The sequence below is a fragment of the Lepisma saccharinum genome, chromosome 6 (assembly GCF_977018435.1).
Source record: "Lepisma saccharinum chromosome 6, izLepSacc3.1, whole genome shotgun sequence".
NCBI classification, from domain to species: Eukaryota; Metazoa; Arthropoda; class Insecta; order Zygentoma; family Lepismatidae; genus Lepisma; species Lepisma saccharinum.
In genome coordinates, this window is record NC_139234.1 from 20,457,074 (window position 1) to 20,473,111 (window position 16,038).

At 39.2% G+C, this 16,038-nt stretch overlaps 1 protein-coding gene across 5 annotated transcripts in view; it reads right to left on the reverse strand.

Annotated features, from left to right (window-relative positions):
- Positions 1 to 16,038, reverse strand: part of LOC145988615 (uncharacterized) — a 627,408-nt gene that overhangs the window by 109,377 nt on the left and 501,993 nt on the right. For 4 of the 5 annotated variants that reach the window (XM_083123628.1, XM_083123627.1, XM_083123630.1 and 1 more), the window contains one exon: positions 5,692 to 5,817. In XM_083123628.1, the coding sequence (XP_082979754.1) occupies positions 5,692 to 5,817 (126 nt within the window). Of the gene's footprint in view, positions 1 to 5,691; positions 5,818 to 14,694; positions 14,821 to 16,038 lie in introns of those variants that run through there. The other variant, XM_083123632.1, reaches the window with a different exon arrangement.

Here is a 16,038-nt window from a genome sequence, read left to right on the forward strand (position 1 = left end):
ACCTTCTTTGAAAGTACAAATCGAAAAGCATCTCTCAGAAATCCAACACTGAAGATTCCCCTCAAAGCAAACGTTATGCAACACTGAACACTAACGTCACCACAACACATCTATGCACGATCCCAATAAAAAAAATATGGCTCAACACAACACGTCACATCAGCACCATTGAAAAATAAAAGAAGAACAAATCTTTCACTACAATCTAGCACACGTCGGAGCGTGGGCCGGTCTGCCAAAGCCACGACACTTCAATCCGATAACGATTTGCTCCCGGAGGAAGCAGGTAATAATTGGGAAAGCATATCTTGTCGAGTATTTCGCATCTTTTCCTTTTCTTTTTTTTTCGAAACTGCCGGAAGTCGAACTTTCAAGCCGTTGAGCATAAATGGCGTTGATCGCATCGCAATGAATTCAAGCGTCTCTTTATCCTAAAAATAATAACGATTATGAAGGGAAGGAACTCCATGCGGAAGGTTCAAATCTAGAAAATCACCAGATTATTGTGCCTAATTAGGCAATTATGTAACTCGCTTTTACGTACGTTACGTCACCGATTAAGGAGATTGTGAACTTCCGATAATTATCAACTTCACTGAGATATGAATCGTATGAGCATTAAGAAACAGTTTTCAAAAATCGCAGTTACGTACTCAATAAAGTTTAATGAACATTAATCTTTAACAATACGCTAAAATTTCAAAATCATAAACTTCTTTTAAAGCACTATATCTTCATGGCGACGTTTCAGTGCCCCACATGGAGTTTTTAACATGTCAAACAGTATTTAATACAGGGTGATTCAGAAATTATGGCACAAGCTCAAGCTGCAAGAGTTAGCAAGAAGAAAGAAAGTCAAAATGTTCGTTTCGGTTTTGTTTCTTGGATCTCCGCTAATACTAATACCGCAGCACCTGGTCAAGTGTGCAAGGATCGCAACAATACACCCATACATTTGACATTTTCTCGCAAACTGTTCATTTGCGGATCCATGTTGATTTCGACTTTTATGCTCCATGCATCTCTCCTAAAGTGTACTTTTCACTCAAAAGTTTTGTACTCCTTCTAAATCACAACAATGTCTGTCTATGTGGATTACCAACGCGCCATATCAACAATACAGAATTTCTACTAAAAATTTAGTTTAAAACAGTTAAATTCAGGAGCCTTGAATTTTGAAGCCCACATATTAATATTGTATATAAGAATACTAACGAAGTTAAAATGCAAAACACAGAACGCAAAAGTAGGAACATTCTGTTGTAATTAGCACTATGGATGTTTAAATAATACTAATTGAATTTTGATAACTAGCAAGAACTTGGTGAAAGAGAGCTCAAGGTTGTTAAAATTGTGAGATAACTACTACAACCAAAAGTGAACACAAGTTCAAATAGCTTTCATTGATTTATTTAACGTCGCATTTCTTCCAATTGTGGCTAATCGCGACAACTGCAAATTACAAGCAATTACATGAACAATTGTTCGACAGATAAATAACTATTGAACAATTTTGAAAATAACAGGAAAGCTTCTAACTAGGGCTATAGCCCATATCTATAGATTTGGTCTTACAGGCAAAGTTTTATTTTCCTGGCTACTTGAAGGAGCAGTGAGTTTATCCTATTTCGTTGGAAATGCTATAGTTAAGGTCAACAATATCGGTGAACACAGCTCTGGCTTTGCCCTTGGAAAAAATGATTAGCGCGGACAAGATTTTACAATTAAGTATGAGTATCAAAAGTCAGATTTTGAAGAAGTATGGAGCTGAGATGGTCCGGTCAATAGTGCTTCTGACTCCAAGATAAGAAACTATGGTTCGATTCTCGGGTTGGGTGATCTCATGTGGGGACGATGTCCCTGCAGAAAGCGACTCTGGGGTTCGCCCATCCTCTAATCAATGGATACCTGGGGGCAATCCTAGGACAAGGAGCGGGGAATCAGGTCGGAGCGTAGGTGCTGATCACATCACTATGACCGAGGTCGAGAATATGTCCTACATCCACAATGTGCCTCCATGGGACGGTGTAATGCACAAGGGATACTTTTCTTTTAACAATAAATGAAGTTACATGGAATTTGGGGTAGTGTAATTGAGAACAACGGCCCTAAAGTTTCGGAATGCTCTGGTGGCACGTATATGTTTCGAGGTACTACACCAATGCTATGCACTACAAAACTAATTCACAGCAAGAAATGAATTGGTCTAAACCCTTCTAAAGAAGCGTTCGCAAGAAAAACAGATTGGCACACGCAAGATCTATGTTCAGTGCAGAACACAATTTACCTAATTCAATGTGTTTTGGGAAGACACTGTGGTGTTACTTTACAACAGTTTTTTTAAGCGAACGCTTCGAATAAGCAAAAAGGTTTTCAACTCACATCAGGGCCTTCGGTTCCAAACGGAATCTTCGGCTATAAACACTAATTGGCAACCACAGTTCCACAGTAAGAACTAACGGAAATGCCTATTCGACGGGCTCCAAGTGCGGAAAAACATAAGAGCATAAACGAGCAACAGGGAAGGGTGTGGCAGCTGGGCGCTGCGGCCTTCAAACCAGTAGCTAGGAACCCCTTTTCTGGTTCTTGCTCTTTTGTAATAAGGAGAACGTGACATGGTCTGGACAGCAGATACAACAATTAAGTTGTCAGGTTCCTTACGTTCCATTGCACACATTTGACACGCTTTATTATGCTTGCTTAAATATATTCAACTGCTCTTCATGCAAATATTAACACTTATTATCACTCAACAATTATCGGGTTCATTTAATTCTGGACGTTTACTGTTCACGAGCTATGCATTACAATAAGATTTATTAATAAATTCTTAAGAAAATCACGGTCGTTGTTTGGATGGTTAACGTAAATACCAATAGCTAAGTTTCAGATTGCAATATTAGGACATGACCTGAGCTATGAGTGGTTTAAGAATGGGCAGCGGAGCTAAGTCACCAATTTTATGACGAAGTAAACAAGTACTGATTTTTTTATATTCAAAATTTTATAGCAACTGGCCTGTTGTTGCATTTGAGAGAAATCAGAGATTCCTGTAAAAATTTTACTTTTTGTAATCGTATTTTCCCAATTTGTTTCCACGTTTTGACATACTCGTACATGCACATGTTCCTTTATCAAGAACAAGGGATATAAACTGTAACAATGTATAATTTAACAATTTCATACATTGTTGCATTTACAAAAAACATTCTTTGACAAAGGCATATGCTAAGGTTACCATTCTCAGTGAGGCAAACTGAATTCTCTCTGCTTGTCCAGGTACTTCTATAAATAGCTTTCTAGTATAATACTTAACATAAAGTGTTAAGTCTTCGACTTTGCATACTATTCAAAAAATTGAAGTTTCTTCGACAATACTGAAAATAAATTAACAAAAATAAAACATAGGATCAATGTTATACAATTCTTCATCTAGCTTACGGTTATTACAAGCATTTAAATCCTGCTTCGATGTAATGTTGTGGCAGAACGCAACATATAAACATCTGATGAAGGGAGTGTGTGTTCTCCCGAAACGTTACATCAAAAAGGACTTTTAAATGCTTGCCACAACCGCACGCTAGAAGGAAAATTCCAAAATGCAAGTAACCGCTGTAAACTAGAATTTCTCAGTGCAAGCAGCAACCACCCTAAACTAGAAGAATAATTCCTCAGTGCAAGCAACCGCCCTAAATTAGAAGAAGAATTTCTCAGTGCAAGCAAAGGCCGTAAACTGGAAGCAGAATTTGTTAATGCAAGCAAGTGCCCTAAACTAGAAGAAGAATTCCTCGGTGCAAGCAACCACCCTAAACTAGAAGAATAATTCCTCAGTGCAAGCAACCGCTCTACACTAGAAGAAGAATTTCTCAGTGTAGGGCAACCGCCCTAAACTAGAAGAATTTCCCAGTGCAAGCAAAGGTCGTAAACTGGAAGAACAATTTTTCAGTGTAAGCAAGCGCCCTAAACTAGAAGAATTTCTCAGTGCAAGCAAAGGCCGTAAACTGGAAGAACAATTTGTTAATGCAAGCAACCGCCCTAAACTAGAAGAATAATTCCTCAGTGCAAGCAAAGGTCGTAAACTAGAAGAAGAATTTTTCAGTGCAAGCAACCGCCCTAAACTAGAAGAATTTCTCAGTGCAAGCAAAGGCCGTAAACTGGAAGAACAATTTGTTAATGCAAGCAACCGCCCTAAACTAGGAGAATAATTCCTCAGTGCAAGCAAAGGTCGTAAACTAGAAGAAGAATTTTTCAGTGCAAGCAACCGCCCTAAACTAGAAGAAGAATTTCCCAGTGCAAGCAAAGGTCGTAAACTGGGAGAACAATTTTTCAGTGCAAGCAACCGCCCTAAACTAGAAGAATTTCTCAGTGCAAGCAAAGGCCGTAAACTGGAAGAAGAATTTGTTAATGTAAGCAACCGCCCTAAACTAGAAGAATAATTCCTCAGTGCAAGCAACCGCCCTAAATTAGAAGAAGAATTCCTCAGTGCAAGCAACCGCCCTAAACTAGAAGAATAATTCATCAGTGCAAGCAACCGCCCTAAATTAGAAGAAGAATTTCTTAGTGCAATCAACCGCCCTAAACTAGACGAATAATTCCTCAGTGCAAGCAACCGCCCTAAATTAGAAGAATAATTCCTCAGTGCAAGCAACCGCCCTAAACTAGAAGAATTCCTCAGTGCAAGCAAAGGCCGTAAACTGGAAGAACAATTTGTTAATGCAAGCAAGTGCCCTAAACTAGAAGAAGAATTCCTCAGTGCAAGAAACCGCCCTAAACTAGAAGAATAATTCCTTAGTGCAAGCAACCGCTCTACACTAGAAGAAGAATTTCTCAGTGCAAGCAACCACCCTAAACTAGAAGAAGAATTTCTCAGTGCAAGCAACCGCCCTAAACTAGAAGAAGAATTTCTCAGTGCAAGCAAAGGTCGTAAACTGGAAGAACAATTTCTCAGTGCAAGCTACCGCCCTAAACTAGAAGAATTTCTCAGTGCAAGCAAAGGCCGTAAACAGGAAGAAGAATTTGTTAATACAAGCAACCGCCCTAAACTAGAAGAATAATTCCTCAGTGCAAGCAACCGCCCTAAACTAGAAGAATAATTCCTCAGTGCAAGCAACCACCCTAAACTAGAAGAATAATTCCTCAGTGCAAGCAACCACCCTAAACTAGAAGAATAATTCATCAGTGCAAGCAACCGCCCTAAACTAGAAGAATAATTTCTCAGTGCAAGCAACCGCCCTAAACTAGAAGAATAATTCCTCAGTGCAAGCAACCACCCTAAACTAGAAGAATTCCTCAGTGCAAGCAACTGCCGTAAACTGGAAGAAGAATTCCTCAGTGCAAGCAACAGCTGTAAATTAGAAGAAGGATTTCTCAATGCAAATAACAACCGCAAACTGAAAGTATTCTACAATGCAATCCAGGATTCCCTGGTCAGTGGGAACCCTGCATATGTATGCAACGAAACGTCCTACAAATTGATAAAATAGTACTTAATGCAAACCACACTAATTGTACGGACCATCTCAAATATGTGAGAAATCTGTCGAGGCGTTTCAACATGGCATCTTCAAACCAAATCAAAAACAACCTTTAGAATATGCACTTAAAGTGGTTGGTGGAAAACGGTAAATTATCACACGAATCTTCAAGGTCAGTACATAACGCAACACTGGTGTTAACAAATAGAACACTTACCTTAAGACCCTGCTCCAAGATGTCGGCAGTGGTGGGGGAGTTGCAGGGGCTGTGGGGGAGGCCCTGGTCCTCATCGTCGCTCGTGTCTTCCCGTCGCCGTCGGCGGACAGCATCAAACAATTCAGCCTGCAGATAAAACATCCTTATTAACATCAATGTTAATGAACCTGTTATTAACTTACAGTTCAGATTTCATGCATCAAAAAAGCACAAGAAGAAACACCAAATTCACTTTCGTGCAAAACGAATATGCGCTTGGTTAAACCTTCAGGGAAGGAGAAGGCACTCATATTCATTGTAACCACGTAAGTCTAACCATCATCCGTTGGGTATATATCAGAATACGAAGCCAGAGATCGTAGATTCTAACCCTGGTCAGGCATTAGTGCATCATTGTGTTTGTTTCATCATCGCCGGCAAGTTGCGTGCTTCCAGCCGCTACACGGGACGCGTTCAAGAGGCACATAAACAAAATGAAGGAACTGTATTTCATCGGTTCATCCTGATCGTCCCAACCAAGAGGTAGAAACGCAACGTAAAAATAACACAAAAATAGAAATACAAACTAGACAAGCCTAGACACATGGGAAACAACAGGGTAGTTATATAAACGAACTATTTCTCTACAGATACGAGTAATCGAATGCTGGCAAATTGGCAAAGCCTTTAATCCGCCACGCGATCAGAAAATCAGTCAATTTAACAAGCTAGCCAAACCTTTCATAACACCGGTGAAGGAGGGCGGGGGTACCTCAATTCTCATGTATCAATCTCAACCAATGGTCGGTAGATGCTTGGGTCTGTCTGGTACAGTGGGATCCATGAGTATTACCGTGCAAATTGTCCATCACCATGATTGAGCACTTTATTTGACCCAATAACAGCTTCAAGAATGAAAAAAAGAAAACTCAAAACAAGATGTTGACAACTTCTGCACCAGCATACATAAAAATCCATCGCTTAAAAACATAGGATGTAAGAGAAAAATTAATGTAGTCATGGACAATTTGCACGGTAATACTCATGGATCCCACTGTACATATCATGTTTAGGAATAAATAGTTTAGGGGTTGTGCACATTCTGCGATGAAATAAAGTTGCTATAGAAATACTGAAGATCAAAAGACAACTATGCTTACCAGATTTCAGAACATACCAAATCTAGTTTTCTAAATACCCAACATGAACATGTCTAACATTCGCTTCAGAATATCTAGAAGCGCAGAAGCTGCTTTAGTAGATGTGGTATTGTTTCTTTATTTTATACACTATCTGATCTGATCTTAGGAGCTATCACTTGAGAGGTTGGTGCTGTGTTACACAAACACAACGTAGTTGGAATTTGCATATTTTGTCGAAATGTTGAGTAAAAAGTAAAGTGCTCCCCTGTGCTTAGCACCACGCCATGAAGGCGTATAGGGGTGTGGGGGTAACGCCCCACGCTTTCTTGATCCGGTCGTGAGTGGGGGTGATGTGATCAGCATCACGCCCCTGACCGCCTTTACCCCCCAGGGTTTCCCCCAGGTACCCATGTTATTCGACGCTGGGTGGGCGCCGGGGCGCTTTCATCGTTAGAAAAGTTCCCGGATTTGAACCGGCCGGGGATCGAACCCGGGACCTTTAGCATGGTAGTCAGACGCGTTACCGAGTGTTGAGTGAATAATGAAATTCAAATTTGGCTTATATGGAAACATATTATTCTAAGAATAAAATGCATTAACAATTTTGTCATTTTCAAGACAAACTGTTTTCGAACTGTTTTCAAATTCTTTTCAGCTTCCTCAATCAAGGAATTAGTTAAATCCAAAGGAAATATACAAATATGTTTATTATTTCGATCAATCGTATTTCGTACTTCTTTTCATTTATTTTATTTTACTTGGATAATTTAACTGTAGTTGACATGAATCTGGAGATTAATTAACCTTCACAACACAAAGTATTTTTTTCTATCTCGTGTCAGATTTGTGTGAAATAAATGTGCATGAAAAGAGCCAAAGAGCCTTTGCCTTTGCACACTCACTTCCACGCAGTTCTAACTCTGGCCACGAGATGTCAGCGTTGCTCAAGCAGTTCTGTTGTAGTACAAGCGATGTCTCATAGGTGGCAGCACGTTCCAAACCTGAAATGCAAAACTGCTTGGAGAATTTATCTGGCTGTCGGGCTCTATGATTGCTCGTTTCATTGCTCACGTGTTATTCTCAACCAAGGCTGGAAGGCATATATTTTTACATTGCAAATGGACAATAAATGAACGCATGATTGCAATTCCAGGGGCTATGGAATGAACCGAGGGTTTTTCTTTTCTTCTTTCTTCATTTTTGTAAAGCAGTTAGGTCAATTTTCTCTTCGCCTACAACGCACAAGTGGCATGCTTCTAGACACGAAAAGAAATAAACGCGAGCATTTCTGTAGAATGTAGATGCACTCAAAAAGTCGGCAGACTGAAAGTGCACTCGGGCAAGTTTTCTCCAGTGGCGTGTCTACGTGGGAATTGGCGGAGCTTATGACCAGCACCCTTGCTTTATTTTAAAGAATATACATCGAATTCAGAAAAATTGTTAGGAAAAATAGTACTGATATAATAACTTACAAAGTCTGCCACTACGAGGCATATCAATTTTGATAAACTGTATTCATAAAATTCAATTTTTGGCAACGTTATGGAATACGTTAAACTCACATAGCAGACAATTTAAGATTGTCCCTGTGTTTTCACACATGCGCAAATTACAGTGAAATTCGCGAGGAACATTCAGTTGTTACAACCCCTCCCCTGTATACAATTTCAGTTATAACGCTCATTACATATTCCCCTTTTACAATTTCAGCTCCCTCAGAAAAAAAATTCTGCGTACGCTAGTGGAAGGGGGCGTGGGTGATGCAATCAGCTGCTTCCTTCGTAATCCTGCCCCTTCGTTGCCAAAAATTGCGTTCTTCAACACCTCATCGTTACCTTTATTCAGTGTCAAGTGTTTCTATCATCAGGATGGGGAAAAACTATAGACAGCGAATGTAGAACCGCAATATTTAACGCTGTTGAATTTTTTTACAGATAAGCAAGGGAAGTTATAAACACGGGGCCACAAGACGAAGGAGAACATTCTTGTCTACGGTGACTGCGAGAGAAGGAAACAAATGACTGTCTCCACTTTAGTTCGCGAGTTGACCGCAGTCTTCTCTTCTTGCTACGACTGTAGCGTACAGTTCGTTTACATTTTTTAAGACCGCAGCGCCACATACAAAAAAAAAAAAAAATTAGCTTTCTAACTAAAAATATTGACACTTTAAGTACATAAACGTTTATCAACTTTGTTGAAACTTGTTATCCTCTTCGCGTTACAGATAATTTCGCATGAGGCGTTTGCGTATGCACGCGAAGATAGTTGACATAACATTTATCACTTCCATAATTTGCGATAAAAAGGCTGCTCCTTTAGAACAGATATGACCGAGATGATGAACGACTAGCAAATAAGGTTTAATCATTTTAGAAAAGATAACTTTATAACGACAGCTAAATGATTAATTAACAATTGTACATTCTCATCATTACGAAAGACATGGAACATTAGAAAACACTGAGAGAACTCAAGACATTTTCATTTTAAAAGAGTAAATCTACTTCTTATTGCAATATTCAGAACAAACAAAACATCAAACAATATCGGCCGTTTGTGGGAGTGATGTGGTCAGCACCGGCCACCTTTATCCCCTCCCTGTACCCAATTATTAGAGCCTGAGTGAACCCCAGAGCTGCTGCTCTGTAAAAACACAGGTGTTAAAGCAACACTGGAGGTCTACATCAAAATTGGATCAACGTTTAACCTGAGCTGGGTTGACATGGTGTTGATTACAACCATTTATCTATGTTACTTTAACCCAACGTTGATCAAACTGTGGTGTGGACCTCATGGGACCACTCCATGTATCGCTTTAACATTTTTTTTAACAGCGTACAATCAGCAATAAAATAGGAAACCTAGATCTTTAAACACTCGCTTCCCTGCAAGATATTGTGTGTGTTGCCTAACTCTACGGCGGTGATAGAAGTTTATTATTGAAACTTTGATATAAAAATCCACTTATCGCCCTGTAGTTAGACAACACACATAACGCCTTGCATGGGAAGCGAGAATTTCAGGATCCAGAAGTCCCATTTTTATTGCAGGTGACTTGTACATGCACGGACATTGGTGGAAAAATTCCCGCCTGAAATCACTCACCCTTGGAACCGAAACCCTGTCTGCATCGTGGCAGTCAGACGCCCTACCACGACTCTCTATTTAGAAAGTACCTGGTATTTAAAAGTCAGGGTGGCATTGGACTATATTAATACCGAATGTATTTGATTTCGATGAATGATACTAACAATTCATTCTAAAAGTTAGTATGAAGGGATTAAAAGTTCCCTGTATACGAGAATCCTACTCTCCTCCTTCAGAAATATTTGGCGAAGTTTTTATTTTCCTGTAATGATTTGGCGTTGTAAAAAATCTTCCGGGATAAGAAGTTTTCAGACAGCGAAAACAGGCATTTACGGAACTATAGATGTAGGAATGTATCGAAATGTTAAATTTACATTTTGTTTATTACTGTTATTTTCCTTGTTCTCTGATTCGTACGTTAAGTCTCTTGCACCTCACCACAAAGCATGGCTCAATCAAAATTAAAAATGAATATTTTTGTTATTTAGCGCTGCTGTTCTGCAACTTTTGGCTAATCGTGGTGATATGATGAAGTGACAAAAATACCCATGCCGGGATTCGATGCAGGGACCCCTAGAGTATTTTTTGAGCGAGACAATGGAGACAATGAACCTGACTGCCTAGTCCAACAACGTGACGCAAAAGAGTAGAGGTATGTCGTACGACGTAACCTTGTCATAGAAAAAAAATTATAGCAAAATGTCGAAAAAGTAGCCATCGTCGTGCTAGTGCTACAATAAAGTAGGCAGTTTCTGGCCAGCCAATCTGTTTAATAACGTAGTAGACGGCTAAGTCCCATGAATTTCAGAAGGGTCAAAGTCCTTTCCAGATTTCGTATCTAAACACAGCCGTCCCTCGCCGTTCCCAAGTCTGGATTTCCATCGGTTAAAGAAAGGCCGAATCTGTCAAATCGTCCTTTATTTCCCGATATATTTGAGCTGTTAATGAACTTTTGTCACTTTTGTAGGCGGGTAGAGAGAGAGGGTGTGCTGATTTTTGAATTGGAACATACCGGTGTAATTGTAATTGGACTCAGTGAAGCCTTGTGAAATTGGTAAACACAACACGGAAACAATTTATCTGCAGTAGTATAGCTTCAAATAAACTTTTTTCTTAATGAACTCGGAAATGACCAAAATGTCACTTACTATGTTATATACCCGAGCCCTTCAATTAGTAATCCTGTAACACTGCCACTGTACAGAATAAAAGCGAAACCCATCACCGCACATATCCGGAACAGAACTCTTCATATCTGACGCGGAAACAATAACATTTCTGTGCGTTTACTGTGGCCGAAACGGATGCTCCAAGATCGTTACGTTCTCAAGCGGGCTAATTGCTGCACACAATTATGTCGCCACAGGTAAATGGAGGATATATTTTATCTCAAGTAAAGTCGAGGACATCGATAAAGGAAATCATTTTCTGGTAAAGATCAGAAACCCTTCCCCGCATGTTCCAAGAGGATAACAGGTCAAAATAGCTTGGGGTTATTGCCACACGTTTTGTGCAGATTCAAAGGAAATGAGCCACTGGTAGACTCCGTTACATAAATCGTTGTCACGACTGGTAGACACATGTTACTTCACGCTTACATATATGTTTCAAGGACGTAAACGTTTCTCAGGATCGGAAACCCAAGCACCGCAAAGATTCGAAAGATTCAGCATGTTATCCTGAAACGGATCACTGCCTCCTGCGTATTTATTCTGACCACTGGATAGGAGAATGCATGTGCTTTGTCTTCCTACTGCAGGGACTGAAAAGTAGTACTCTGGCAAGCATCGGTGTGCTTCGAGTTCGCATTGTTGGTCGATGTCAAGACACTGAAGAAGTTGTAAATTTTGGAAATAAAACCATCTACTCAGTCGTACAGTTGGTAAAGGAGAATATCAAATATACACTCAAAAAATTGTAGCGTTACAAAACCGCGGGGGCTGAGCCCTTGGTAAGGATGTTGAATCGACCCATCTTAATAGAAATATGTTTGATACATCGTTGGAAAGGGTATGAATCAAGATTCCAGAAATGTAAAATTTAAGGTGATGAAACAATTGGAAGTGGAAAAAAGTAGTATTAATTGACCCCCGATTTCGGGCTCCGCCCCTGGGGTAATTGACCTACCGCCCCCTACCGCTACCGCGGTTCCGCCTCCGCTACGCTACGCTCCGGCTACCCGTCTTTTTCTATAGTCCCCCTTTGAATGAAAACATGATTTAAAAAAAGTTGAATCCTAGTGGAAATTCGCATATATCCCGTTGAAAACGAATGTTCGACCTGGCAATACTGTGTGTTTACAACATGGATTAGGTTCAAGGAAACCAGTTTTGGCAAGTAATGTAGTGTTTTTTTTATTACCTCATAGAAATTTAACTTCAAATTGAGAAATGCACAGTGGCAATTCGAAGTGTTAAATACGTACTATTAGCGCACAATAATTTACTGTATTTTTTTTACTTTCAAACGCTAAAACACAAGGGTCGATTATGCAGTCTAGCCGAGTCCTTTCCTGAATATTTCTCAAGCTGCCTCAAGCCCACTTTGAGCTACTGTACAGGACATATCAACGAGACAAATCTACTATTTCTGGAAGGATACATTTACGGCTGCCTCAAAGGTAACACTAGCCTCTGGATTGATGCTGTAAGGTGCTCAGGAATTCCAGTAGGATATTTTTTAGTCATCGCACGTAGAGAACTGGACACAAAGGAAGAAAGGGCAAGTATCTGGAACGGGAGGAAGCCTGCGACTGAGCAGGAAAATGTATGTTTATGAACCGTGAAAATGTTTCTTACGCCATTCAAGATGTGAACAGGGAAGTCTAGAGAATGTCTCTTGAAATGTGCAAATTCCATTACGATATTCTTTCGACAGCTAATCTCCAGGAAGAGGACACCGATGTGGCACTTTTACTGCAACCCATCTGAAAACAGTTTTCTCGTTGACCGTAGAAGGTCAATTACTCGACGGAAAGTTCCGATGTTCTTGGCGTGTGCCCCTTCATCAATTTTATCAAATCATAATTCAGTGGTGCGGGCAAGTTTTCAAAACTAAATGATGAACGGTTTACTGTTTTTTAAACAGTTGAGCCATGAGGGCCAAAATGAAAATACGATCGTGTACAAAATTACGTACAGATATAGGAAAAATGGTGGTAATAGTTCTAGAACACTACTAAACCTTGTGGAATTCATGATTACTCTTGTGACACAAAGTGAAATACATAAAAAATATATTTACATTGTGTACCTAAATCCTTCGCCGCATAGCTTAAAGACGGCAAATTTGGCATCAGAAGCGAATGAATGTGACAGGTATTTCTAATCTGGGCTAATTGTTAGTATTAGTCTACATATATGTAGGAAATATGTACATCATTTGGTATCAGTTTCATAGATCGGAGACACATTAAAATCTGATATTTTGTGTTTCGCATGGTTCGTACTTACCAATTGTGTATTGCAGAACATAGTTCAAGGTGCCATTATGCTTTTTACACGAAAAGAAATCAAAATTTTTAACATAGAGAGTAATTTCCTTGACTCCTTTTTTCGCTTCCATAACACAGAATATGGCGGCCAAACCTTGACTACCGTAGTGGGCATGCAGTGTTTCCAACATCCTTCACCGAAAAATACCTACTATCGTGTTCGTCACTTGTGCAAATTGTACATTACGCACGGGTAGCTGACGGATAGCCCGAGTAGCTGACGGATAGCCCGAGTAGCTGACGGAGAGCCCCACGAACCATACACGGAGAGCCCCACGAACCATTCACGGATAGCCCCACAAACCATTCACGGATAGCCCCACAAACCATTCACGGATAGCCCCACAAACCATTATGCACGGTAGCTGACCAATAGCCCCACGAACCATTTATAAGGTTAGGTTAGGTTTGGTTACGTTAGGCAAGCATAGTAAAAAAAGGGGGGGTTTGAAACACTGACAGGGGTTTACGTCAACAAACGTATGCAGCATCCAGTTGTTGTAGGGCAAGCAAATGAAAGCAATGGCAATTGTGTGTCGGTGAGATATTTCTCTTGAAAAATACATGATTTCCCGGTCAAATATATTCCACGATGAAAGAAAATACCTCGACGAACGTTGTAAACGTTGGAGAAACTCATTTCCGTAAGTAGTTTCTTGTGCAAAATTGAAGAAATGTGTCTCCGATGTATGAAACTGTTACCCATCATTTACGTTCGCAGCACTTTGCTGAACACCTAATTTGGATTGGTACAACCACGCATATCTCGCAACAATTAAAATAAAAGCCTTTTAACATATCTGCATTTTCGGAACTAACATTTTAAATCAAGAACAAAACATAGTTTTGGGAATAAAAATTTCTTAAATTATTCAATGTTTACAAATAGTAATCTTGGCTATCTTTTCAAATCCTTTATTCCAGTTTGTTTTTCTTTCAAATATATAGCTATTAATTACTATATTTCTTTGAGCTGGTTTCTCTTTTTTAACTCCCAAAGGTTGATTTTAAAAGGTCCAAAAAACTAATGCAATTGTAATGATATTATCAAAATACTAACACTGAACGAAGTTTGAACATTAAAACGACTTTGTCTCGAACAATTTCACATAATAGCACATCTTGCACAGTAACGTGAACAAAACATTAGTAGAAATGGAATCCGATAAAGCATGTCGAAACAGTTTACAGTAATTTATTGAGTGTAGTTTGTCCTAGACAGAATTTATATTTCTAGAAATGAGTCATTAGGACAACCTAGTAAATATAGTCTATTTTGTTTTCAACTAGGGAATTACTTACGTGATGTTATATTGTCGTATGCCTGCTTGATACTAGTAAGCGATGCACAAATTACTTTATACTCCAAAAATAAAATGTTTAAATATTACATACAGCCAGAATCTTTCTAAATTAGGAAGATACCAGATAAAATGTGGAACACGTTTTACAAATTGTCCATGACTATTTTCATTAATTTTTCTCTTACATCCAGTGTGTTTTTAAGCGATGGATTTTTATGTATGCTGGTGCAGAAGTTGTCAACAGCTTGTCATGAGTTTTTTTTTAATTCTTGAAGCTCTGATTGGGTGAAATAAAGTGCACGAACATGGTGATGGACAATTTGCACGGTAATACTCATGGATCACACTGTACAGTATGGGTCAGGCAGGAATATTCAACGAACACGAAGTGACGTCAAGTGAAAATATAATTTTCTGAATTTAAACAATTTCCACATATGCGTAAACTTGCGTTGAATTACTCTTGGAAAACCTTAATTGAAAAAAAGTACTCCATAACTGTTGTTTTAAGAAAATTTGTGAGAACGTATGAATCACATTAAACTTCACGAAAAAAAAAAACAACTTTCACGTACACACCTCTAAGTTTTCCACCTTAGCCCAGCAGAGGTAATTCAGGTAATTCAGATAAACTTGGGTATAACTCTGTTGTTACATTGCTCTGATCCTGTACTTATGTCATTTTTAATGCCTCAATGTTTCACTTGAACCTAAAGAGCGAACCGAGTCCTACGTATTGCCATTACTATCTCTTAAAAGGAACCTATGAATAACTTTCTATTCGCGCTTAATACGTATGTACGAGGGTCACTATTTATATTTTGAGCCTAACAATGAAAAAACACGAATTTGGCAATGAAAACTGCTTTATTGTTTTTCGAAGTATTCTCCTTTATGGTCAATACACTTTTGCATTCGTTCGAACCATTTGTCAAAGCAGTTTTTCCAATCTTCTTGAGACACCTCCATAATATGGTTTTTGAACGCATCAACGGCGTCTTCCGTAGACGAAAATCGTTGTCCACGCAATTTATTCTTGACATTCGGGAACAAGAAGAAGTCATTGGGTGCTAAATCAGGACTGTACACCCATACAGTCGACTGCTGTTTACGTTCCGGCTCATATGCATATATCCATGATTCGTCATATGCATATATCCATGATTCGTCACCTGTTACAATCTTATATACGTCTTTTGAAGCACCACGATTGTATTTATTGAGCATTTGTTTGCACCAATTGACGCGAGCGTCTTTTTGAGTTTTTGTCAAATTGTGTGGGATCCAACGAGAACATACCTTTCTCACAGCTAAATGATCATGTAATATTTTATATATGCTG